The 27,776-nt window shown below is 33.9% G+C and overlaps 1 protein-coding gene across 6 annotated transcripts in view; it reads left to right on the top strand.

The window, feature by feature from the left end:
• Nucleotides 1-27,776, top strand: part of zbbx (zinc finger, B-box domain containing) — a 41,551-nt gene that overhangs the window by 6,298 nt on the left and 7,477 nt on the right. For 2 of the 6 annotated variants that reach the window (XR_001480083.2, XR_001480084.2), the window contains exons 4-20: nt 1,829-1,925; nt 2,984-3,032; nt 3,188-3,300; nt 4,867-4,962; nt 12,002-12,163; nt 13,559-13,742; nt 15,803-15,923; nt 17,473-17,576; nt 18,475-18,584; nt 18,812-18,873; nt 19,324-19,505; nt 19,933-20,216; nt 21,219-21,381; nt 23,178-23,342; nt 25,362-25,580; nt 26,138-26,225; nt 26,895-27,078. Coding sequence is in view for 4 of the 6 variants with exons in the window: in XM_015360911.2 (XP_015216397.2) it covers nt 1,829-1,925; nt 2,984-3,032; nt 3,188-3,300; nt 4,867-4,962; nt 12,002-12,163; nt 13,559-13,742; nt 15,803-15,923; nt 17,473-17,576; nt 18,475-18,584; nt 18,812-18,873; nt 19,324-19,505; nt 19,933-20,216; nt 21,219-21,381; nt 23,178-23,342; nt 25,362-25,580; nt 26,138-26,225; nt 26,895-26,976 (2,281 nt within the window). In the remaining 2 variants the exon portion in view is untranslated. Of the gene's footprint in view, nt 1-1,828; nt 1,926-2,983; nt 3,033-3,187; nt 3,301-4,866; nt 4,963-12,001; nt 12,164-13,558; nt 13,743-15,802; nt 15,924-17,472; nt 17,577-18,474; nt 18,585-18,811; nt 18,874-19,323; nt 19,506-19,932; nt 20,217-21,218; nt 21,382-23,057; nt 23,343-25,361; nt 25,581-26,137; nt 26,226-26,894; nt 27,281-27,776 lie in introns of those variants that run through there. The other 4 variants (XM_015360911.2, XM_015360912.2, XM_015360913.2 and 1 more) reach the window with 4 other exon arrangements.

Genomic DNA, 27,776 nt, shown 5'->3' on the forward strand with positions numbered 1-27,776 from the left:
ATAGCAAAATTTTACAAATTTCTAATTAAGCACAATAAATCTTGAACTTGCCATGTTGTTGAAAACCGCTGGTTTCACCAGTTCATACAAATTGAGATGTCCCTTTTTGCTCTCTAGTCTCTAGAGATAGACTTTTGTAAGACAAAATGGAAACTTGGTCTCCAAATAATGTTAATCCTTTTTTTGGCTTTCTCAGCTCACATATACTGTATATTAAAAATGATGCCTCACTTTTGAACATTTGAGCATTTGGCTGTGCAGAACGTAGTGGTTGCACACAAAACAGAGGAACAGATCAGCAGAAAGTCTGACTTTTTAGTTTTTCAAGGGATGTTCAACTAGCCAAGAGATGGGTGATAAGCATGGCCACTGATGTTGGAGATTTTAAGTATCTTTAATTAGATGCATATTACATATCATCCTGGTCTTCAGTATTTAAGGCATTACTTGGTTCTATTAGATAACTGAGACCTGGGTTTGGATGCAAACTTGACAACCCTGTAGCTCTCCACATTCAGTGTTCAAGACCCTCTGGCCTGTGCATTTATTTTCTGAAAATCCCCTGCATTAATAAGGCTATAATTTTTACCCAAAGACTACCATGGTGTGGATTATGAAGAACCCGTTTGAGGGCATATTGTCAAAATACACAATGGCATAATTTATTTAATGAAATTTTGCTTGCTGTAGAGGATAGTGCATATATCACATTATAAACCTCACATGCTCAATCATAATACATTGTACAATAATTCCACCTCACATGCTCAATCATAATAAATTGCATGGGAATTCCATGGGGAAATGCATACCAAGATAAGTTTATATTTCAGCATAACACATATGCTTTGTTCAGTGAAATTCATTTATCATTGCATGTAAGTTACACAGTGTAATGTGATGAAGATATATTTAGAAACTGCTTATGCAAAAAGTAGTGAAAAATGCACATAATAGTTAAATACATACAGTATATATCATTTAGAAAAATACTGAATAATGGTACTGCAAAAATGTCATGGAGTTAGGAATTCAGTGACTGAAAATATTACATTCATAGTCCATGGTCTATGTTGAGAAGATATACTTGTTTATTAAAGCATCTGCCTTAGATTTTAGATTTCTTTTTAGAATAGATGAGTTGGATTATTTGTGGTTGTTGTATGTTTAAATCATGATTTTTATCTCCCCGAAGCAGTGGTTGCATTGGTTATGCAGGGTGGTTGAATACAGAACAACATTAATATATTCTAGCATGTATAGAGTTTTCAAAAGATGGAGCTCGGGTGCAAGCAGGGACTTTTCATTTTTAAGGTTTCAACCTAAATTAGTCCAAATTATTCATCCTTGTGTTTTATTTCCCATCCCATTGTGTGTTGCTTTCCTTTGAGCTGGTCCTGCAATGTTCCATCCAAAACATTAATTTACTTGGACCTTATTTATGATTGATACACATTTACTTCCTACAGTAGGTTAAATCTAAAGTAGTACTTTAATATTCAATATGTCTTAGATGTTTGTAAGGCTATAAAACACTGTGGTCCATATCTTTAATTGGCTTCATCCATGTCTTCTCAGTCTTAAGGGCAAGGTGATCTGTATTAAAGTATTTTTATGGATGTCATAAAGCTGTTGATGTCATGTTTTGCCATGTGCAGTTCTCCATCTAATCCATTCAAAATATCCTTAAATATGGAATGTTGCATAAAATGACAAAGGAAGTAAAATTATTCTATATTTCCAGGAAAAGTAGTTGATGCTACTCCACTTAAATCACTATTATTTACCTGTTACTCTATTCTGTAGTACATATCATTCTGTCTTTCAGAAATTCAGAAGTATATCACTGGAAGTCAGGACAAGCTGGTAGACTGAGTAATCAAACACAAGGACCGGCACAAAATAAGGAGAACAGTTTTCAAAAGGTGAGGAAACCCAGGGACTTCTTCAGGATCAAGAGTAAAACAATTAACACATAGAAAACACAATGGGAACTAAGGAGCAGTACATTTGAGACAGAGAACACAAGGCACTTCTTTACACAGAAGGTTGTGAGAGTGTGGAAAAAGCTGCACAGTCATGTTGTTGAAGCTGATACCCTGCCTTCCTTCATCATACAGATGGATGAGATCCTCAAATGAAATGGCTACCTCATCAGTTTGCAACTGATGTTCTTCAAAGTATTTATGTATTGGCATGGTTTGTTTTGGTGTCATGTTGTTGGTGTCTGGTGAAAAGTATCTGACAAGCGTTTTTGCAGTCTGCAAGCCAAAAGCACAACCAGCAGAGCTTTGTTTTCTGCCCGAGGATAGACAAGACCATTTCTGATTACACTCAACATGGTGAACTGAGATTTCCCTAGTCCCATCCAACACTGGTAGTGCTCAGATAATTATATAGAGCTGCTGGGACATCAAGGTGTTTCATATACAGTAATGATGTGAATAATTTGTAGATACATACAAGAAAAATAATTAACTGTTTTAATTTGTTGAAGTAACTGCCACACCACCCTGTAGCTTGGAATTCCCACCCTGTAGCTACTCTTAATTTTGCAGTATCACAGAAATCTGTTTTTTGTGGTCAACTTGTAGCAGTTAGTTCTGGATGTAGTCTCTTCATCCTTAGTAACTACCAGGACCGTTAGAAAGGCCTAAAATGTGAAGCTGCAGCACAATGCTTGAAATTCTAATTAATATCTAATTACAATATTTTTCAATGGCTAGCTCCTCCTTGCTAAGGAAGAATCTGTATTATTATCATTCTGAAAGGAATTCCTCATATTAACTGCTCAACAGCAAATTACAGTAAAAAACAGAAGACACTCTGATTTGTTTGTATTATTCTGTACAATTAACAATGGAGCTTTGCTTATAACATAATAATATTTTTCCTACAATGTTCAACAAGCCTTTAAGTTATCTTGGATTACTTAATATTCTAATTAAGTACAAATGTATTTGCATTATTCTTTTCGTTATAGTTCTCAGTTGGAAACATGAAGGTAAAAGTTCTCAAAGATCAACCTGAAGGTATGTGTGTTATATTAAAAATGTCACTTTTCTGTACTGTTGAAATAGACGTTGTGCAACCAAAGAAAAATGCTGTTTGCGATAACCGTGGTTATTGTAATTTAAGCAAGTCATTTTCATGAAGGTTTTGATTTTTTTAAATGTTTCTTTTGCAGAGTTCAAGAAAACACTGGCAAAACAGCAAACATCAGTGAGTTTGGAACCAAGCCGAAAAACTAAACTGAAGGGAAAAGACTGTGGACAGTGCGAATCAAAAAAGGCCGGGGTGGTAGGTGTCAGTTTAGTAAATCACTTAACAGCTGCCTGTGCATTTCCAAGGAGTCTCAGATTGTTTAGCATATAAATCAGGAAACCTGTGGTGAGACGTGAATGTTTTATGTAAAAAATAAATTGAGAGAATGTACAGACGACATTTGCAGATCAATGTATCCAGGCCTTACATCATACAGATATCATGGACAGTGTTATTTATTTGATGAGACTGTTTGAAAATTACAGTTTGTGGAAATTGTGGTACGTTTTTCTTTCATTTAACAGGCAATCTTGTAAAAGACAAAGTGATAATAAAGATAAAAGAAAATGTATTTTTCCTATCTCATAATTTCAAGATCTTACAATATCTTATAATTATAATTTCAAAATCAGTCCAGTTTAGATTTTCTGTTATATATGCAAATATTTGACCATAGTACATTGCTGCCTATGTTTACCAGCCCCTGTTTTTTTTAATATGGAAGCAGTGGTAATATACAAATGGGTTTAATGTCTTATCTACTGTAGCTGCTTTTTTCCTTATACATGGTGCAAATATTCTTATAAATTTAAAGTAGCATTTTCCTTTTTCCAAATTGAAGAAAATGAAGCATTCCTGGCATAGAATCTTAAGAGAGAGCTCCAGGAAATCCGTGCACTAGGACGTATAGCCCATTCATATTCAATGAGGTTAATTGAGCAGCTCATGGCAAAGTTATTTATAGATAGAGCATGCATGGTACGTTTGACGTTAGTTCTCAGTTTCTCATTGGCATTTACAGTTAAACTCAGAGACAAGGCATTGATTTCAATTACAGTCACCAAGTTCATGTTCCAAGAACGACACTGAAGTGAGAGTATAACAGTATATTCATTGCTGTTTGTAATAGTGAACGGAGCTGGTAACAACCTTGCTGTTCCTGTAAAGTATGCAAATAATGACTTAGTCTTTTGTTTCATATCCACAAAACACATAGTGGGAAGGATAATTCTATTGAGAATGTGACCAGCACAAGGTTAAACAAGTTTTTTATTACACCAATAGAATCACGCAAACCTTGTAGGAATTAATAAACCAAGACAAATTAACACAGTATCTTGAATGAATTAATCCTTATTTATTCCTTTTTATGTCACAAAATAAAGCTTGTCTGTTTCTGTCAATTATGGCCACAGCTGTGAAATCAGGCTGCGTTTCTTCCTAACATTGAATAGAAACAGGCTGCCATATTTAGCTTGCCAAACATGAAGTCTGTCAAAGGGGGCATATCACTGCAAGTACACAGAGGTGGGACATAACATCAGTAGGTCCCAACAGAGCTTCTGTAATGGATAGGGTTGTGTGCTTATGATAAGCTAGAATATTAGAGTATTGTATTTTTGTTTCTTATTTATTTCATTTAGCTGTTCCTGATTTTAAGTAGTATTTTGTGTTTTTAGAAATAATTAGGTCCCTTTAGGTTAAGGTGCACATTTTATATAAAAATATAGCCTTATTATTCTGGATGATATAGAATTATATATATTATATCAGTTTTACTGTTAAGACGATCTTCTAAAGATTTTTTTTACTCCTTTGAAGATGTGTGTGGAATGTGGAGAAGATTACTGCATTGGGTGTTTTGCCAGATTCCACCAGAAGGGGGCACTGAAATTCCACAGAATGATACCTATTCAGGTATGACAAACTCTCAAAGTCATAATTACAGTAGTTAGGACAACAGAATGACTTTTGGTTTTCTTGTTTTCCCAAAGCATGAAGAATAGAATATTTCAGTACCATTATCACATTAAAATTAACTGGTCACAAAATATTAACTTCTAAAATTAGATATGGTGAAGATACAGTACATGTAATAATTTGTTTGCAGGACAGAAGAACTAATGCATTTTTCATAAAAGTGTAATACTTTTTTTGTAAACTGCAACATAAAAAGGTTTTATTCATTCCAGTTGTCTAATTATTTCAGATTTAATGTTTTGGCAAAAAATTGGTTTTATCAAAACCTGCCAGTTTACAACACACTACGTTACTTTTATGGTGATATCGTGAGACTCAAGAAACACTACATCTTTTTGCAGAACATACAGAGCTGCTAGCATATCTTGCACTTCATTGCACTTAAGTTATTATATACTGTGTTGTAGTACCTTTTGTTCTGCCACTTGTGCATTGTTAACTCAGGAATTAATCTGGTCTGAGCTTCTGAATCCTATATCTTAGAGGTTTTACTGTACAGTACAGTGAGTATTTAAACATGTACATTTCTAATACCATGAGAACAATTAAATATAGTGAGGGTTTTTGTTTTACCTTGCTTTCTTTTCCTTTGTAAAGTTAAAAAAAAAGATTTTCATCACAGTATCCATACTGTATATACATCAAACACTTTGCACTTTGCAAAATGCATTTGTACCCTGCAATGGACATGGGCAACTATAAAAAAAAATAAACCTTGACTTGTATTTTTTTGTTAAATTTTTCTTTAAAAACAAAAACTGCACTGTACAACCCTATTTTTTTGCTCTTTGTTTAATGTGATAATTATTGCAATTAACAATTGCATGCAAATGGGAAGACAATATTTATATATAAGAACATTAAATACTAATTATATTTTGAAACATATGTATTATGCCTCTACTCTTTAACCTAATGCTGATAACTCCAAGAGAATGTCAACAACAGGGTTGTATCCGTGACTGAATGTCATGCTAGCCAGATGAATCATGTTTGTCAAATAAAATTGATCCAGCATTTTAAAGTGCAGTTCAATCTTTCTGTCTTAACCGTTGCTGAAGCACTGTTGCTTAACATTGCTAGGTTAGTAAGCATTGTACTAAAGTAGACTCAAGGCTGGATTTCAATTCTGAACCAAAATGCTTACACCACTGTTAACCATTATGTTACATTCATTGTTACATTGCTGTGTGAATACTGCAGGTTAGGTGTGCTGTTCACATTGCTATTGAATTTATGTATTTAGACTGTTTGATTTAATACACACCCAAATGGATCAACCTAACTGATGTAGAGCAATAAAGGGGTGCAGGAATTGTGTATTATAAATACTTTGTAGATGCTTGGGAGTGCCACTTCGGTTGACGTTGTCAGTGCCTTTAAGAATTTTGAATATTTGGCTCAGCTCCCCTTGTATTCTTCTCTGTTCAGGATTAGAAAGGTTCAGTTCTTTTAGTGTGTCAGTGTAGGACATTTATTTAAGACCATGATTGCATGTAGTTTCTCCCGTCTGGGCTGGCTCCATGATAGCAGTATCTTTTTTGCAATGTGATAACAAAAATTGGACACAGAATTTGAAATAAAGTCTAGTGCATTGTACTGTACATGCAGCAGTTTCACATAACGTTGTTTGATTTAAAATCTACTCCTTTAACAATATGTCATAACTTTCTGTTTTCCTTTTTCAAAACAACAACCAATGGCAACAACAAAATAAAATCAGCACATATGCACACATTCAGCTTTATCTATTGGCAAAAAGTAGTACTTGGATTAAGCATCCCTGAAAGCTTTACAGGGTAGTGATGCAGTTTGCTTTAAATTAATGTAATAATCATAATGTTCTTTTCTTCTTTCTCATGTACCTTTGCTGTAATGAATCATGGAAATATTCTAGAAATTGCATAAAGTGCCTTTTCAACTGTAATAGATACTGTTAGAGTTTGTAGAGAGATACAGGTATTTGTAGAAATGGTGCGTGCAGTTTTTTATGTCTTATGATAAAGCACATTAAAAGGTATATACCATTAAGTGAAAATACCTAATCATATCTCTTGTGGTCACATTGATTTGCTTCCAGCTTGCTTTTCAACATCATTAAACATGCCAATAAAATCCAACACAAATTACCTGGCTCACTTTTAGCCTTTTTATTTCAACTCAGGATAAATGGGCTCCATTTGTCTGAAAAATAGACCAGAAATCCAGTCCATAAAGTACTTGCACAGCAAAAATAAAACAAGATATATAACATCCACAGTATACTGTTTGTGTGTTTTCACATAGAACCATGCAATTTTACTGTACCATGCAATGAACTGTATCTGTGCAATAGGTATGAGGTTATTTATCCATATACAGTATGTGTTGCATACTTTTAACAGGAGACATTTTGGTGAATTAAAGAGGTTATTTTTTAGACATACAAAGACTGCTCTTTTAAGACTACAAATCTTTGCTGCCAGTCATGAATGACAAGTTTTTGATGTGAAAGGATATATACTTACACCCCATGTGGATTCCACTGAGTTTGAAATTCAGGCACATAGATGGCAGAATTAAGTTCATGCCGAGAGCAGTCAGTCAGTGAAAGTATCACATGGCCTAAATTTATAACCTTTTTCACAATGCACCTACATTTCTTTTTTGTTGAAATTGAACAGTTTTCAGTCATCAAGAATCTTGAAAAATAACATGAATATGAATTGTTTACCCTCCCACTTAACATATTTTTTTCAGTGTGCTGATTATAATGCTTCAAGGACATGTGGATATTTAATAGAGGTGAAGCAGATGTGAAAAATGTATTCTGACAGCAATAAGGAGGCCATTTTCAGTATCCTATTTACAAAATTGCTTATGTAACAAGACAACAGTGCATTCATTAATAATCCAGTCTTGATTTGACAATGAAGAAAATCTAAGAATCTCATTTTTTTTACAGGAAAGAGATTAGTCTGGGTAAAAAAGCGTTAAGCTGTATTGCTGTCTGCATGCAAAAGGATCCCCCAGTACAAAAATACCCCCAAACCCCAAATAACTCAACTGGTAAAGATGCTTGCACAGGTTGAGCTCTATGGCCATAGGTTTGAGTCAGGGTCATCTTGATTGCTGACTGACTGGAATTCCTCAAGCAGTGGTGCACAGTTGACTGGATATGGTGGGATTTGTCGGGTTCTCACAGTGACCTCCTGAGTGCTGGCAGGCATGCAGTGCTGCTAGTGAGGGATGCCCTTCTTCTCCAGCTGGCTTCGGACCTCCAGTGAGGGCTGAGGTGTGTTCGAAGATGATTAGTTCGAAGGTGGGTAACAATGCAGGTTCTTGGGAGGAGGCACGGTGAGCACCGGTAAAAGTCAATGCCCCGTTTCAAAGGGCTGGAGGCACCGGTGTGAGGTCAGAAAAAAGGGAGTAAAACAAAAAAAAAAGAGAAGGAGAAAAGGAAGAAAAAAGTGTCTGTGTGGAACAGTGGCGTCCCGGCTGGAGTAAAAAGAAGCGAGGCCTGAACACTCAACCTGCCCCAGTGAGCATACACAGCGTGACAGGGGAGGTAAAGCTCAGCCTGTCCTGATAAGGATACACAGCGGGGACAGGAGAGGAGGAGAAAAAAAAGGCCTTACGCCTCTTTCTTCACAGTCACCTCTGGGACTGTCGCTCTAATATCTCTCTTTCCTGGGGTTTCATGACTAGTCCTGCTAGCTGGTTCTTCCGGTGAAGTATTCAGTCTGTTCTCAACCTACTTCCCCAGCTGTGGCTAATCCAAGATTAACTGCCCCAGCTGTGCTGGCCAAGGCAACGCGTCACCCTCAGAAAAGGGCTCTGCCTCCGCTCTGAACATGCCCCGCGTAGCGCCACATGGGTTAGTTGACGGAGTCTCTCTAACTCTTCCTTATTCTCCCCTGTGTGTGGACATGGGGATTCATGGCTGTGAGCTGATATAGTTAAAACAAAATTTGGCTCGTCTAAATTGGCTGTGTATAGAAAAAAAATAATTTAAATCAAAACTGAATAAACTGTACAACAATAATCCACATTCTAGAACATTTTAAACTTCTCCTAATTAATTGAAAATGAAATATATATTTATAATCTTGAAATAATACTTTGAAATGGTTTAAAATCCTAAAGCAATACACCCACCTAATTCTCTTTAATCGCAAATTGTGATTGAACTCAGTTTGAACACTGCAAAACTGTGTACTAGAGCAGTAGGGAGGAGAAGCATGTTCTGAAAAAGGCACATGTCAGAACCATCCACCATTTTTACAGTGCAAGTTTTCACAGTGCTTGCAGAAGAGGTGGCATCAATTGAAAGAATATTGGATGTCTTGCTAATGATGGTGGAAGCTCACTGGAAACCAGTAAATCTCAGGCACCACTGCTCAGAGAATCGTCTTAGGTGACTAATCATATACTCGGTCTTAGTCCTGACAATAGCTGATCTATGGTTCGTAATTTGTCCGACCTCTAAGCAAATTTGCCAGTTGAGCCATACTGGAATGATGTTCATTACAACAGGTAATTTGTTTGGCTCTCTGGGCATCTTCAGTGCTCAGCTAAGAGCACCCAGACAAGTTAAATTCAGTAAAATATACAATTGTAGCCCATACAACTTCAGAAAGGATCCTTAGCTTGACCACAACGCAGTCTTGGAGCTTCAGACACGTCAATTGTGTCAGTTTGACAAGCAGCTTTAACTCCTGGGGCAGGATTTCAACCTACTCTCCTTTTCAGAGGTGTATGATTACTTTGATTAAGTGTCCAAGACAATGATGCAGCACTGTGAGTGCAAAAGTGTAACTTAAAATCATAGTCCATCTTTGTATGTTTGGAGGTAATTAAATCTAGAAAGACTAGACATAAAACTGTGGGCCAGACCTCCAATAAGAATCTATTTACTGTGCAGCTTATACAGTATTGCCTTCAGTTAGTACACAAAATATGTGTTTAGGTTTTTATATTGCCAACGCAATACTTTGTCAGTTCAATGCAGATTTTTCTTTTTTGCTGAGTGTTTAGTTGCAAGTTTTATTTTTTACCTCTGGGTATCATTGAAAGCCAGATTTCAGGCCTATAGGTAAAGAAAAAGATTTGAACTGGTCATGTTTGATTAATTTTCATGAACAATATGTTTTGCTTATAGTAAGAAATAAAAATCCAATCAGAATTTGTATTAAGGCATTCATGTGGTTATTTATATTTTATGTTTTTAGGTCATTGAAATGGAAGGTTCTGAGCATAACTTTTTAAGTACAATTTCATTGTACTGTACATATTACAGTAATATTTTAATTACTTATTACTTATTATCTTAGCTTTCAAGTACTCAACTTTCAGTACTCAGTTGAGTTTGTACCTTGGCAGGGTTTAAATGAATCAAGAAATTCAGGAAAATGGAAATGTGAACAGTGAATTTAATGGATTTGATTATGCCTGGTACTTCACAATTTATAACTTTAAATGCATAACATTTAATTATGTATTTAATTGTATTGTTTATTTTTGTTTTATTAGTCATTGCACTATTTAATGACAATATTGTAATCAATGATTGCAAGCAATGATGTCTTTGACACTTAAGAAAATATAGTATTAGATTACCAACTTTTAAGACTAGCATGTCTTGCTAGGGCTTGACAGTATTTGCCCCGTGGGTATGGGAAATATTGGAAAAGACATAAACAAGTGTTTAAGTGCTGTTTATTGTTAACATTTTTAAATCTAGAGAAATTATTGTTGACATTCTTGTGTTGTGCCCGAATACCAAAATGTGGAATTTACAGACATAAGAAAATAACCTAGGAAAGTAAGGACACTTTGTTTAATGTGTAAAACATAGAATCGGTTACTTAATACAAACAGGAATTATCTAAAAAACTATAGTATAATAAAAAGATGTGTTCAATAGATGGGTATCTTTCTTAGGTTTTAACAGTTTCTTAAAGTAGCTGCAGTAAACTTTGGCACATGTAGGCTTTATGATATTGCTAACTTGAATTTTCAGATTGATTTTGATGAGGTACTTCTTAGTTATAGATCTGAAATTCACAGTTTTATTTCAAAGAGACTCAGTAATGATTAATTATCTCAGTCAAAATATGATCAATCACGTATAATTAATTCAAAGAAAGATCTGCAGAAGCACTCCTTCTTTAGGGGTTGCTAAATCTTTCTAAATCTTGCAGCTTTAATTTTTTTTCTAAATTTTATTTTAGAAATGTTTATAAATGGATAACAAACTAGCCATTAGTAGATCAATGAAGCATTATAAATGGTAAGAACTAACTTCTCAGTAATTCCAGGGTTAGGCGTGTTGGTTCTGGCTATGGTCAGGATTAGGATTTTGTTACTAACATGCAATTACTTTACATTAGAACTTGGTTTTATCACACTTCTATCACCCTATTAGTACTTGACTAGCATTTATAAAGAATTCAGAAATGCCATTTTCAACCCCTAATTTAATGTTTTACGGACAATTATTAATGCGGGGCCACTTTCTACAGGCTAATTAAATTCAGTAGAATCATGTAATGTATTAACTTGAATATGCAGAATGGCTTGTTCTTGTTTTATGCTCCTTTTTATGTTTTGTAATATAAGACTTTAAACTGATTATGGTATTCTTTTTATAAAAAAAGTTTTTTTTTTTTAAATGGACATTGTAGTGCAGTTGTTCCCACAAATTGTCTAGCAAACTAATTATTTTTAACAGGTGAAGTTAAGTACATTTCTTTGCTAGTAATAAACAAACATTGTTTATTGGATGGTACACAAAGTTTTTATTAATGTTCTTTTTTAACTCTTTTATAGTTTATTAACTTTTAAAGTTTAATAAACAACACTCTTGTTTAATCTGCATTACAAGATAACAAGACTATTAAATTCACTGTCGGGTTAAATTTGAATTGTAATTAAATGGCCTCGAAGGATGCAGAAGTCAATCTTTAATTTATATCTTTTATTGCTCACCTAACAGATGGAGATCCAGACTTCCGTCAGCACATTAGATGTTGTTAGTCAGTTTAAGAAACAAATTGATCCTGAAGAATCAGCTGTGAAAACCAAACAGAGGGATGCCGTAATGGGCAAGCAGTCACCTGTAAGAAATCCGTCACCTGAAATTAATAGAAATGCTGAGGTAAGTGAGGTCACTGAAGTAGTAAAAAGATAGTGATTTCTCTCAACATTTTGCACATTATTGTGTTTTAGTTTCCAGTGCAGGTTCTGCTTCCTAAATTGGGATTATCCCCAATGTAGCTTTAACTGCAAGCTTTAAAAGGGCAGATTTTTAATGTATTATAAATATGATCATAAAATTAAAAATTCAGACCAAACTGTAATTTTTAAATATAGATGAAAACATTGTTGTATGCCTTGGTATAGCATGTTGTGTAGATTTTACTAGGGAACTTAAAAAGTGCAACATTTTAAGGTAAATTGTGATTTCATGTTTAACATGTGCATCTAAGTTTCTCCAATAGTTGCATTTTTCTGCTTTTTCATTTAATTTTAAATTTGTAATTACACAGTCACTGATTCAAAATGTAGCAGATACCCAATTGCTTAGATTAAAAATTCATCATTATAACAAGTTATGTTAGGTCAGTGAATACATAAACCAGTATATATTGTCATACTGTATGTTCTGTATTCAAACACTATGCAGATTCCTCCTGAATTTAAAACTTAAATATACTGCTGATTTTAATAATTTAGGTGCTCACAAGGTAGAGGTGGAAATGTCATTTACTATTATCTATAACAAAATGAGGTAAAAAATTAAGGCTTAATATTAATGAGTTTGTAGGGGTCTTTCTGCTAATTTGAAGTGCATTACAGAAGTTGGAATTTCCACCAATTTGCATTTGATAATAATGTTAATTTAAAAATAATTACTTCAAAGAGACAATTTGTACAATGACCGGGATGATGGGTGCACCAAGCACCGAATTTCATGGGAATAAATTTGATAATGTTTCAACTTGCATGAACAAACTAATGAATAACTTCAAACTAATCAGTGCCTTGATGTAAAATTTTAGTCAGGCATTTTGTATAATTATTTCTACACGTATTTATACATGTATGAGAAACTCATACATTTTCAAGGCATTATGCTAGGAACTTGGCTTTAAAACCACAGTAGCACTACTTTCCCATTGTATCACAATGTGTGTACATTGCTTGTACTGTACCTCCACACTCGTCATACCAAAGATGGTCATACACTAACCACTACATGAAAATACTCTCCACTAACCTACGTTGAAAGAATTTGTTTTAGATTTTAAGAACTTCATTTGTAATCTTTTATACTTAGCTGTAACTCCAGTGCACCAATGAACTCTTCATTGTACGCCGAGAAAAATAGTTTATGTTGCTCTTTAATGTTTTATTGTTTCTTTTGTTCTAGGACCGACCTATTTTATTACAGTATGTACAGTATGTTCATGTGCGTGTTTATGTATAGTATGTGTAATATTTTAAATCGACTTCAACAGTGCATTCAGTCTTACTACTGCTGCTTTTTAAGATTTTAACCTTAGACCCTGAGGAGGAATTTGAAAATCCTGACACAAGTGATGAGACCCAGTCCTTACTAAGTGGTGCATTTGATGAGGCAGAATCTGCAAACTCCTTTCAGGAAGTACTAATGGAATGGAGAGCTAGTAATGGAAGGAACAATCAGAACTGGAAACCATTGGAATCCCTCCCAGGTACAAGGATTAACCACTATAGACAATAGGTGCAAAGGCTGAGCTTCATTATCAACAATAAAATCTGAATACTTAAAAAAGTAAAAATTGTTTGACTAAAAAAAACGACAAACTATACGGCAAATCATCAGAAACTTCCACTGTATTTATACAGTACAAAAATGTTTTTTAGAAAAAGAGTTTTGGGATATCGATTCAAGTTTTTTTTACCATCATTCTGTTTAATTGATCATAACTGACTCGAGATAACATTAAATTTTGTGATTTTGTTACGTGGGCACTCATTCATGAGAGAGGTGATTGGGCACAGGCGTGGAGATGTTTGAACCTGTTAAATGCTAAGCCTTATGTAAAACAAGAAAGAAAAACACAAAAATGAACTAAAAGACCCTGTTTTTTAAGGGGAAAGTACCTTGATAACATCAGTATGTAGGAGATTGGACTTTGTCAGCACACCATTGTTCACCATCTGCACTCTTCTCAACCAGCAGGGTCTAACGTGGCAAGATGTTACAGTCTTGTCAATGTCTGGGAGACCATGAGTAGTAGGCTCTGCATTTATAAAGTCCTGGGACCTCGCTTGTTATTACTCTTCCTGAGAAACATCATCTTATATGATAATATACCAGCAGGACAGCAAATGTATGGACAGCTTTCAAAGGTGGTCAAACACTCTAGTCACCTAGTGGCGCTATACAGTACATGAGTACTGTACAGTACCCTCAATTGATCAGTCCTCTGGTTGATGATAAATGTCAGTCAGTATAATGTGTTCACCTATGTGATGTCTGTTCAATAAAATGTCAATGCAGCTACAAAAAACATATTTTGCCATCTTCCTGGTGCAGACATAGCAAATTTGCATGGGTTGATAGGTTTCTTCTGATTCACAGTATATTCTCAGTGTACATTTTCTGCAGTGTTCCACTGTTTTGATTAAGGGTGCATAATCTCCCCATAACGCTTAAAGAAGATCATATAATAAAGCTATAATACAGTTTTCATATTTTATGTAAAGAAAGTAGCTAAATCAAAAATGTTTCTTGCCTTCATGGACAGTGACAGTATTGTTTCATTTTGAATTATTGGTATTTCTTTATTGCAGTTCTCCTTTAATGTTCCTTTGATTTATTCTGAAATGAAGCATTCCTTTTCCTTTGTCATATCCTGGTGATACTGAAATAAAATTTTATATTGTTAATAGCTAATATATAAACTTGGATTAAATGCATGTTATATAAGTGAATTCCATAAACATTGACTTCAAATCCATTGAAATTTAGTTAAAAAGAAGCTTGTGAATTTTTCTCAGGCTACAGAAATTCTGTTATTGCATCATTTTCTGTTACTCCCACTGTATGGTAAAACTGCTTACTTTTGCAGTGGAGATAAATTTAACACACTTGCATTTTTAGGTAATGACTCCTGTCTTTGGAGAATTTGACTGCACCAAAGTAGAAATGCTTACTTCCAAGAACTTAGTTTAGAAACAGTGCTGTTTCATGTGGAAATCTGCAATTAATGCACATGTAATTTAAAAGAGCAGTTTTTCTTGTAGAAATCAGAACTAATCTGCAAAAAGTGAAAGGAACGGTTGCTTATATATCATTTTTATTTTTTATTTTTGTTCCATTTTCTTGTGTACGCTATTTTATTATCTCTGCTTTCTGTTGTTTCTCCTTGGATTTTATTTAGTGTGCCTACTGCTTCTGTAAATAGCTTTTGAGCAGAAATTCAGAAGGTGATTGTTGGAAAATGTATAGTGAAGGAAATTAGCTTCACTGAGTGTTCTAAAGCCCATTGGAGAAGCATTATACAATTCTTTGCTGAACATAATAGGAGTAAAATTTTCAATCTGCCAGTCGCCATAAAATAAATATGGCTGTCAGTTTGTCAGTAAAAATGTTTTCAAGCGAGCACTGACATTTGTATTCTATATTTTTACTTTTCTGTGATGTACAGTATTTGGCCAGATCTTGTTTCACATACTGTAGTTCCATACAGAGTGGTCCAGCTACATTAAACAACTCAAAATTCTAAATTTTTGTCATTTTTTTCAGTGTCAACAGAAGTGTCTGCAGTTCAAGCAGACCTTGTGCAAGAAAGAAAACCAATTGATATTGAGTTTAGGGAACACAGTTTGAGCTATATGGAAAAGCTGTTGTTGAAAAAACACAGACGGTAAGGTCTATAAATATATATATTTCAGTTGTAAATCTTAATTGTAATCTTTTGAACCTGTGTAATAAAATTAAGCATTATTTTAAAAGTTGTTCAAACTCCACCATATGGTATGTTTTTAGGAGAGTGAGCATTGGCTCTGTCAAAAGTAACATAGCATTGAATTGCTTATGGTTATCTTCTTATATGTTTTGTTGTGTTCTACCAATGTATAAACATGAAGAAAGCTAATACCATAAAACAAGTAAGGAACCTTGTCATTATCCCAGTATTCAGGTCTCTTAATGTAATCGTTGTACATTTTAGGCCTTTTTACATATGTTTTACATGGTATATGATAAACAATTTCCTTTTAATTTCTTTATTCCAATGTAGTAATCCATTTTCCTGTATTGTACACATTTGGAAGCACAGCTTGCTGTAGAAGTAGGGCAGAATAGCTTGAGGCTCTGCTGTTTAAGTGTCTAGCAAAGAGCCTTCGATACGGATGACAAATCCCCAGCACATGACAAAAGGAAGTGTGGTGTTTGCAGTGACAGTAGAAAACCTTCATTTGACAGCAAGAGAAAATCAGCAGTGTAAGACAAGTGCTAATCTTCGGATCTGGCCAGTGCAATATACAAGGCACAAACCTCAGTGTACAAAAAGCCTCAGTAATTGTCCCATAATTTGACCATGACATCTTGCCTGCATGTCAGATCATCCCTTCATATCATAACAAGTCAGAATATATGGAATTGTGAAGTGTTTATTGGAAGCAGTCTGAAAAAAAAGATTAAAATGCACATTTTTTCGCTGCCATATTCATAGAAAATGATTTTAGGATTAGATTTTTGCTTTTGCTTTTAATTTTACTTTGCATTTTTTGGTGTTTGTTAAGTTACATAATTGTTTCAGACTATGGGTTTTTGAGTATTTCTTCATGTAATGTTTCTTACATTGAGGATGTGCATCCTTAATTTAATAAGTTAAAATGCAACATGGTATTGAATGCAGAAGAACATGTGGTGTGGAAGATCACCACTTTTGATAGTGTGCCTTAGGGGTTCATTGCACATAACATACTCTGAATTCTAATGTTTAGAAAGTTCAGGATGTTATCTTATTAATAACATCTAGAAAACAGTATTAAAGCATTTTGGACAAAAAATACAGACCAACAGTGTATGTATTATTTTACATGAGATATATATGAGAAGTACTGTAATTACTGATATTATTTCCTTGCAGTCGTACAGTGCTTTTCACTCTCAAAGATTCAAAAGTGCTTTACATGTAGGGGAAGACATGTAATTCACCACTGCACGTACCTTAGTGAAACATGGAGCCATTATAAATACAGTATACAGTATGTCCAGATATTTCAAAGTTATCCCAATTCATTCATATATATTCTGACTAAACCCATGGTTCAAGTCTGTTTTAATCTTTGAAATACCTAATATTGAAGTGCCAGATGTCCTCTATCCATCTGGGGGTTACAAAGAAAAAACAACATAATTAATTTTAAAAGCACTTAAATCAATTCCTACCTTTATTTTCTTTCCAGAACTCCTGTAGAACAATATCAAGCCGTGTCTTCTGTCACTTCATTTCAAAGACCTCCAGTGGATTCAAAGAGATTGATAGATGAAGAAGGTTTAAGTTTGACAGGTTAAATTACTTTTCTTAAAAACAATACAGTACTTTACTGTAGGTCATGTTCTGTTTTGCTCATGTCAAAAGTCTACATCATATTTGAATCAATCTCCCTGCTGAAATATATTGTTCTTTTTTTGAGGTAAAAGGTGAAAAAAACTGATTGGAAGAAAACAAAAAGTACCCACAAGTATGCCTTGACCAGACATAATTAAACGTCTTTTGGAGAGGATCCATATTTTGTCTCTCAGAGACTGTATGATAACATTTTAGTCAACCATCAGAAAACTGGGGGACGACCAAACTGTAATTTTTTACATATCGTCACGCATTCCAGTACCTGGCAACTCTTAAAATTATGACATGCAGTTTCAATTAAAATGTATTTGAATGAAAGTGTTGACACACACAAGATTATCCTGAAAGCAATCACGGTTTTCAGTATTCATTTTTGTAAACCGGTGCTTTATTTATTTAACATTGCTCTTGGCATTTGACATTTTTTTGCCTCCTTAAATTATACAAAATTACAGACCTGTCAGATTTCTCTACAGAGATGCTTGTGACCACTTGAAGTGGCAAAATCCCTGTCTTTTAAGCCTGTGAATAAACAATAACCACATGTGTTATGGCTTTTGAGTTACTAGTTATGTAATTTATTATCTTTTTTGTATATGTGGTGTACTTAAACCATGTTCTTAAACCTGAAGTATAGCAACTTAACTCTCAGCACAAATTGGCAGAGTAAACAAAAACGTTTTCTTGACCTTCATTGCTCATTGCTTTGGTCATATTGTAAGTGGACATATTTTAAAAGCAGTCTAACTTCACCCTTTACATCATAGCCCTTAGTCCATAGGGTTTGATTACACTGAGGTTTTCTGTCTTTAAAATATTTTCTGTCATTTTGCAGCTGAAGAGCTGGAGATACACAGATACTGTGTTTCACTTTTTACAGAAAAAAAGATAGATCAATATATTCAGCGTACAGAATCACGCTTAAGTGTGCTGGAGTTAGATGAGGTAAGTACATTTCTAACTGGTCCCATGTGATGTAAGACATCAGTGTGTACAAATCCCTTTACGTAGTTTTCATACGTAATAAAGATGACATCCCAATCAATGCTTCTAAGACAATTTGAAAATGAATAGAAGTACTTTTGATACAAGAGAAAACTATGTACATCAAAATTATAGCTATGTGACAAATGATAGGCTATTGGGACACATGTTTTATGTTCATGTTTCAGGTTCTTGAAGACCATTTGGAGAAAAGAACCTATTGTGTAGTGCAAGAAGAGGATTCCAAAGAGTAAGATAACTTTCAATAACAGTGCATTTACTGTATACTCAAGGGTAAAGGAATAAAAAAAGATTTTCTTTGGTGTGTGGTGTTTAATAATATTAACAGACTCAACAGGCAGAATTTAGAGTGAAACCACTTTAATGTGAAACCACTTCAAGCTTATTAGCAGGCTTCAAACATTTATTTTCATTTTGTAGTGAAATACATGACTCGTGTAAAAACAAAACAACTGCAGGTATTGATGATAAGTGTGTTAGAGTTGATGGATGAATGTCTGTACAGCCTTGTTTTTACATAGATTAAAAAAACACGTTTTTAATCAACAGATTTGGGCTGCATGTACAGTAAGTAGTTTTTAAATCTAAGGAAAGACTACAATAGTTTAGATTCAAATATGTGTCTTGGTTGGAGTAACATGTCACAAAGCATCACTCGGTATATTATTTGTTCCCCAAGAAGAAAGGAAGCTGAAAGGACTGGGGGGGGCTCACCAGAATTGCATGGCTTATTGGAAACTGAAGAACTGACAGGAAACAAAGAGATTAAACAGTTGAAGAAGCTTGAAATGTGTACTCCATCCTTGCAAAGAACACCTCTGTCTTCAGGTGATAGGACAAGTCTCTCACCAGGAAATGCAGGTATTTAGAAAACCTTACAACTATCCGGAAGCGTTTTAGGTTGACAAAAGCAATGATGTAAATTGGCAATTTCCACACAGTGTAAAGGTATCAGACAACCTATTGTGGCAATAAAGCCTAATTGTGCACTGCCATTGACCATATTCATGTATACAGTAAATGGCTTTATTGATTATCTTATATCTTATAGAGAAATATACTTTCATGTTACATTATCAAAAAGCTGAAGACTATTTAACCATTATTAATGTCTTAGTGACAGGCGTAATCAAAACTCTTGTCTCGATGCTTAGCTAAATGTTATATAAACTGGATTTGCTTTAATAATAGCTTGTGTAAGCCCTTCCAAAATATATTTTTAACACTTTAAGAAGGCAAGAGCATGAATAGGTCATGTAATAAATCTAATTTATGTTTTTTCGTGTAGCTTCTGTTAAAACATCAAGACAAACTCCTCTGAAGGATTCTTCTGAAATGGAAAGAAGGGCTCATGAATATCCACAGAAACCAAAACAAAGACAGAGACAAAGAACAGAAAAGCAAACTGAAAGTTCACCTGTGAATTCTCATACTTGTACTCCGACAGCATCACTTTTGTTAGACATGCATTTTGAAGATTCACCATCCACTTCAGAGAATGGATCCAACCCAAATCACTGGCTTGAGAGTAGCAGTCCTACAGACCTGGGCCTTACATTACAACCATCTAAGGTAAAATATTTGTAAAATATTCAGGTAATTAAATATAATGTTGAACTAGTGCTGCACAAAAGATAAAAATGAAAGGTTAATTTCCCTTCTACAGACTGTAGCCTCTGTCAGATTGCAAAATGGTTTAAAGATATACTAATTATTCTAGTAATTTGTGTTCAAAGGGCTTTAATGGCCACTTAGATGCACACAAGGGGTTTATGAAACAATTGGCTAAACATTTTTTAAAAAGTATCATTGCATTAAAGCAGGACAAAAGCGTGTGTCTGGGTCAAAATTCACATACTGTACTTCTAATTGCACTTATGGCAATGTCAGCTTGTTAGATGAGTGAGAAAGTCAGTCAGTAGTGAACAATAAGCTATTCAGAACCATGGAATATCATTTCACAGGTTTTTAATGATGCAAAACATGATTAATTAGAGATAATTCTTCTTTAAATAATTTAATTTTATATCTTGTTACTTGCTGCAGTGCAGACTACTTTGAAATCCCAAGGCATTTAAGAATGTAATTTCAAAGTAACACTTGTTGTTAGTTTTAATGATACAATTCTTGCAAGGCAAGGGGAAAAAAAGTAACATTTATTAAATGTGTAAAATTACATTTTTGATCACAGACAGTTGTCATCTTAGGCTTGTACTACATCTAAGAAATTATATTCCTTTGGCAAAAAAATAATAATTATTCCCCATTTTCATACTACCTCCAGAACACAGGTATTTAGATGTTAAAAAATTAAACATATTCTGCTTCTTTGAAATGTAATAAAAGTTATCTTTTATTTCCTCTCACAGCTACTTCAAAATGATTTATTAAATTATTAAATATATTAAATATTATTAAATATGTCAACTAGCATATGTGAATGGTCTGGTCTGATGTTTTCCATTTTGTTTTCAGAGGCTACAGCATGAGCTCAATTTTAAAAAAGCAATGCAGGGTGACCAGCTCAGCTCCAGTATACATGACCTACTAATGCATTTTCAATTTTCCCGGTAGGCACTGCACAGTCTTGCTCAAAGAACAGTGATGAAAGGAGACCAGTATTGTGGCTTGAATGGGTTTCTTACTTTAGGCCTGGAACCTGAAAGTATTTGTCCTGATCCTTTTCCTCCTCAAACTTCACTGGAAACTGGTAGAAATGAGGAATGCCTGCGTGCAGGTTAGTTTAAATGGTTTAAAAAATGTAGCATTTTTGTAAGAATGCAATATAAAAGTGATGTTACTGAAGTTATAGAAAAGGCACCTGTGAAACAAAATTATTTTAAACTCAAACAAAAATACTCTATATTGACTTTTTGATCATAGTGACTTTTTAAAATGTCACAAAAGCTAGTACAATTTTTCCCATAGTTAGATCTCATTCACAATCAGTACTTGCTATGGAGGATGAAGTACTTCTTGGAAGGAAATCTTAAGTTTAAATGGAGCTAAAATTAACTGCATAAACCTGAAATTGTTGTATTTTAATTATATGAAGACAGTTGGGAAAATATTTGTACGGCATAAAAACAAAAAGGAATAATGAAAGAAAAAGCGTAATGTGTTCTGTAGAATATCCAGGTCTAGGGAATGGAATTATTCTGAAGGAACCTTTTGTTTACAAACCCATCCTGATTTTGTTTTAAAATCCCTGGTTGTACCAAAATCTTTATGTTTTTCATTTTTACCTCAGAGCATACAGTCAACATGAACAGATGCAAGTGTAAATATTATGTGACTAGAAGTTTAAACACACTATCAAGAATGTCTGAAGGACACTGCAGTGCTGTTGTTTTTAGATAAATAATTAAGTTGAAGGCCAAACTGCATACCCAGACGACTATATTTTATATTGTAATGAATTAATATATTAATCTGTAAACTGCTAAATGGTGGTTCTTATTGCAGGTTCTTAGTGCGATATAGATAATAGTATATATGACTTACAATCACTTTTCTAAGTAATGACCTTGAAGGTTTTCAGATAACTACAAAATGCAGTATCTTACATCTATATCTTACATCTCAGATAATTAAATACAAGTGTTGATACTGGGTTGTGTGTTTGCTTATCTTAGGGTTTGAATAGACTCGCAATGCTTCAATGCTTGATCCCACAGTATAAAAAGCAAGGATTCTGCAAGTCAGAAAAGAACTATTGATTTATTTTCTTTTGATAGTTATTTTTTTCTTTCTTTTTTAAAGAAATAAAAAAATATTCTACTTATTTTCAAATGATTGTTAGAATGATCTTAACTGTGTAAAGTTTAAATTACGACATGTCAGCTTGCAGAAGTCGATAAGGCCAGGGATATCGTTTTTTTATATCCAGTTAGTATAATAATATGTTGAAGTAACACGTCTATTGTGTAAAATCAATGCCTGTTGACTGCATCATGAAGTTTTAACTCCTTGTAGCTTACTGACAATGTGAGCCTTCTATAGTATATTAGTTACTGAAAACACCCAGTGTTGTATTGATAAAAACAGGATTGTGTAATAGTATAAATATTTTATAGGGGAATGAGACACAAACTAAAGAGGAGCCATCAGATTATGAAAGATCATATACAGTATATGTATACTATATGTCCACTGAAAAATGTTCTGCTGTCTTTAGAATAACAATAGGACTCTGTTTAGTGTATGACATATTCAGACCTGGCATGCTTCAGGAGCAATTAAACTAGGATATCAATTCAATTAAATGTAAAATCTGGGCTGGTATGTGGTAGCTGAGCTAAATGACTATCGGCTTTAAAATGTGAGGAAAAAAAATCATTTTATGACTTGATATGACACACATGACTGATCTCAAATTCCTCATTTCCATTTTCATTTCCATATTATTTTCAGATAGCTTACATGTTCCTAAAAGGGCAATGTAGTTGGAGAGAGGGCGAATGAGCAGAGCATAGATCATGTGCAATTAAATTACCTGCGAAAAAAAACAACAGGTATATGTGTGTTTAACAGTTGGAAAAGAGGACTGGAGACCTAGCAGCAGTTTTACAGAACAAGCCGATGAGTCAGTTGTCAGCAGTGTAATTGGCAGTGTTTGGAGCAGACCATTAAGCAGTCCTCAGCAACTGATCTATGCTGCTAGAACAGACTCATCTACACAACGACAGCAATTGCTAGGTAGGAAATTAAACATTCTTATCACACTTTTTCCTTTCTTTATATTCTGTGTTGCTTGCTGTGTCTCACGCAACTGTTCGCTATGTTGAACGCTTTCAGTCTGTAAAACTCATCTCGTTCTCTCATTATTCATTATAATTTTTGAAAATCAGTGTCACCTGCTGCTTTGCAAATATTAATAACAGCTTCAGCTTAGGCAGCAAATGAATTTCACTGGAATGCACCTTTTAATTTAAAATTAAATTCTTATTTAACATTTTTAACTTAACCTTTGTTCAATGGGGTTATTTTATTACTATTGAGCTCAGTAGGAAAGTATGAAAGTACACTATAATTTTTGATGAGTCAGGAGTAATGAGGGAGTGTGCATTGCATTTAGCTTATTAATTCCTTCCCCATAGTGGGTCTATAAATACATTACATACAATGTGTTACATTTTTCATATGTACTGAAATGAAACCTTTCTCAGAACTGTGGCTGGAGTTCTTGTGCTCCTAGTATGAACTGCTGCATTGAAGACTCACCATCATATTCGCAGTTGGTTAATAATAATGAACAATGTGAAGTTCATTAGAGTAATGACAGTATTGGATATCCAACCAGTATATATTTTGGAGCTATTGAGAGGGTCACTGCTTGTGTGGCAAGCCCATCTGCCTCCCTGACAGCTAACCCTGGAGGTGCTCAACCAGCTGTGCACTGATCCGTGGGTCCTGTTGGCAGTCAGGTAATGGCTTGGGTATGCGTCTCAACCTGTGCTTGCAATAAGCTTCTTTAGTAGTCGAGCCAATAAGGAATCCCCTATATATTTTAATACAAATATGGCAGGTGATTAATGTATTAAAACAGCTGATTTATATAGTATGATGACTGATATACAGTAAGTAATTGATGTACTAAATTTAGTGTATGAGTAAAGCTGTTGATTAGACACATAATGTTTGTAGAGCTGTAAGGTAGTGCTGTTAAAGAGAAACTAACTACTGTACATAACTAAATACTAGAAACTTAACTACTGGTTTCTTGGTGAAATGGTACAATTATTGATTCTTCCCAAATAAAACCACATTTTATAATTTAAGAATTTAGTTAATAATAAGAATTACTACCTAATACAATTTTATTATACAATTGCAGATCTTTATGAGACACCTAATTCATTGTTGATAGAGTTTTTCATATTCCTAAGGCCACAAAGACATTAATATTTAAGAACTAAAGAGCCCTTTTTTCTAAATAAGGCAGCTATTCATTTAAATCTGGGGCTACTGGAACTCAGATGTATAGTAGCTGTTCCTCAAACTAATTTAGTATGCAATTGTGATTTAAATAGATCCCTTGGCAATGATTCTTCTATTAAAAAATAATACATTATATAATGCAGGACCCTTTCCAAGGTAAGTCTGTTCTTCTGCAGATCACTCAAAGGCTTGTAAAAATAATCCGTTCATTCTGTGACGGGTCTAATTTCTTTCATCACAAATCAAATTTTGGGCTTACTTCAAGTGCCTGAACTCAGTCACTGCTGTGAAAATAAAACAGGTTCAGTCAAAATTAATAATCTCTGTTAGATTAAAAGAAACTGTTAACATTTTTAATACAGCCGGTATGGAAGTTACTAGGAATTAGAAAAGGAATATTTAAATTGCAAAGAAAATTAATGTTTAATATTTTGTAGGACTTTTCTGTTCTAGTTACTGCTAAAGCCGTTGGGAATATAATGTTTATTAGCCATGGTATAAATAGCTGTGTTTTCATGTTATTTGTTTTCTAAACAATGCTCAGAATTGGTAAAATTTTTTATTTATTTCCTATGAAGGTATGTCGTTTTGTGATATACTGTAAAATGACTAAAAATACGGGGAATTAGCCGAATTTTCCCCATATTCTGAAACTGCAAAACAGAATAAATGCCCCAGTTGTGCCATATTAACAACCTTAATGAGGTTTAAAGGAATGTCAAATAAGTCTTTACGTGTGCTGAACTGTCTCTGCATGCCTGCCATTCTGAACTCCAGTGGAAAATGAGAAACTGTTGTCAACTGCGAAGAAAGAATCTAAGTCTTCTAGATCAGCTGGTGCAGCTACACGGCCACTTTCCAGAGCTGCAGTTGAAATTTCGGAAATCGAATCCATTGATTGTACAGAGAATGACGATCCATACCTAGAAGATGAAGCTGCAAAGTATGCACTGGCAAGCTTGGAAGAAGAATTCAAAATGCTTGTTAATGACAAAGGTAATTCTATTACAGATTGTAAATTTAAGAGGAATAAGGAGGATTAATACTTTGTTTTATTTCTTCAAAGAACACATAAAAATCCACAACTAGTTGACATACAGTAGGCAGTGGAACTGTTGTAAGACTTGTGATCATAGCAACTCCAAAATGCAATGCAAGGTACAATAGGGTCTCAAGATCTCAAGATTGCTTATTCACTATTTTCTAGATACTTTGTATCTCAGAATTGCGACTTAGCAACTCAGAATTGCGACTTTGCAAAGTGTGACTAATTTTCTGGGATGATTGAAGATTCAGTACAGACTAATGAAATTACATTTTTAAAGTCTTGTTTTTAGGCTGTCAGATACTGATCATTCTTAAGAGCAAAGTCAAAACTGGCAATCACTGTGCAATTTCAAAAAACATCAATGAATCAGATTATGAATTCATGATGACTTTTTGACGGTATTTAGACTCTTTTAAAGCCCACAAAATCTTTTTTTTTTTACTTTGAGGTAAACTATTTTTGTTATCAATGTGAATAAAATTCTTCTTTGTTTTAATATATTTAGATGTGATAAAATCACTGCATGATCCACATGTCTATCAGAGTCAAAATGGATTAAGATCACAGAACCATATGAAGACCTTTTCTACAAAGTAGGTATTTTGTAGAGATTAAAATAGTCTTTTAATTTATTTCTCATAAATATTTGCTTGATAACGTGAGTTTTTGTTTCCTTAATTGATGATTTGATAAAAATTACGGTTATTTAAATTACCTAAGATATTTAAGATAGTTGAGATTTTTTCATCTGTAGATTGCAAGATTGCTAAAATTTTTAGGTTCACTGTTATCAAAATCCAACTGTCTTATTCTGCAGATTCTTTTTCATTTCATATTAAATTTTTAGTGTCATTTTATCCAACTTGCTGATTTGAGAGCTATTTGCAAAACACTAGAGATGATAAAATGTTCATTAATCTAATAAGTAGGTCAATGAAGCAAGAAAGAGCAAAGTTAAGAGTGAAGACCAGAACAGACAGTTGCCCCTGAGGACCTGAGTTTATTATCCTGCTTTAGCAAATAGGGGCGAAGTAGTCCCTGCAACCTTGGAAACAGCAATATTTAAAGTAAACATTCAAAACGTCTAAAACTACTGTTGCCAACTATGAAAAAGAATAACAGTTCTCATGCTGTAATATAGAAATATTTATACATGCTTAGCTGTGTTCATGTTTTATTCAGGAGTGCCTGTAAGTCTTTGGCTTCTTTTTAAGTTGTTCCAGTAATGTTGCTAAAACTCTGCTTGTGCTTTCATCTTTTAGAAGCTGGGATGTTGAAGGTCACACAGATGATGAAGATGAGGAGATTTTAAGAGACAAACAGAATGTTATGTCATTAATATGACTGTAAATGGGAATTGGAGAACATACAATAGATACACCTGTCTGACACTTTCTTCATCTTGAGAGCCAGATCAATTTGTTCCCCCAGATAAGCAAAACCAAGGTGTGGTATGAAAAAAGCATGCCATTTGCAATCACTACTGTATTATTATAACCCTGTGTATCAAGTTGCTTATCCCATGTTTGTAAGAAGCTTACAAGCTGCAGTTGTACTCCTGTTTCAGAACTTTGCAAGCTTTACATTGTTAATGTCATTTTGGTATATATTTGAAAATAAATGTTTGGATGACGTTACCAGTAAGTAATTAATGTATTCTTGTTTCTTCATTTAAGAATGTTCTTAACATATATTTGGTTGATTGGGAAACCGTTTACCTCAAATTAAGTATGTATTGATAATTGACACCGTGAATACACATTTAGTTATACCGACCATTAATCTAATTGAGGAAAAAATGTAATATGTTCAAAATACCTAAAAAAATGTAACATTAAAAATTGAGCGTAAGAATGTTAATCTTATTTTTAAAAAAGTTTATTTTCAGATGTTTGAAAGGCCTTAGCAATTTAAAGAAGTTGGCATGTGTATTGTTCAGCCAACATGAAAATGAAATGAACTGGCAGGATCATTTGATTTAGAGAGTTCCTTGTACTTTACTGTATTTAATTGACATGAATGTATACAATTTTGTTTGGTCCAACAAATGCATTTCCTTCCACAGGCCATTGACTTTCTAATATAATAGAATATTATCACTAAATTGACTTCATCCCCCACATAATGTTTGTCGTTTTGATATC

Source organism: Lepisosteus oculatus, chromosome 13, assembly GCF_040954835.1.
Source record: "Lepisosteus oculatus isolate fLepOcu1 chromosome 13, fLepOcu1.hap2, whole genome shotgun sequence".
In the NCBI taxonomy this organism is placed as follows: domain Eukaryota; kingdom Metazoa; phylum Chordata; class Actinopteri; order Semionotiformes; family Lepisosteidae; genus Lepisosteus; species Lepisosteus oculatus.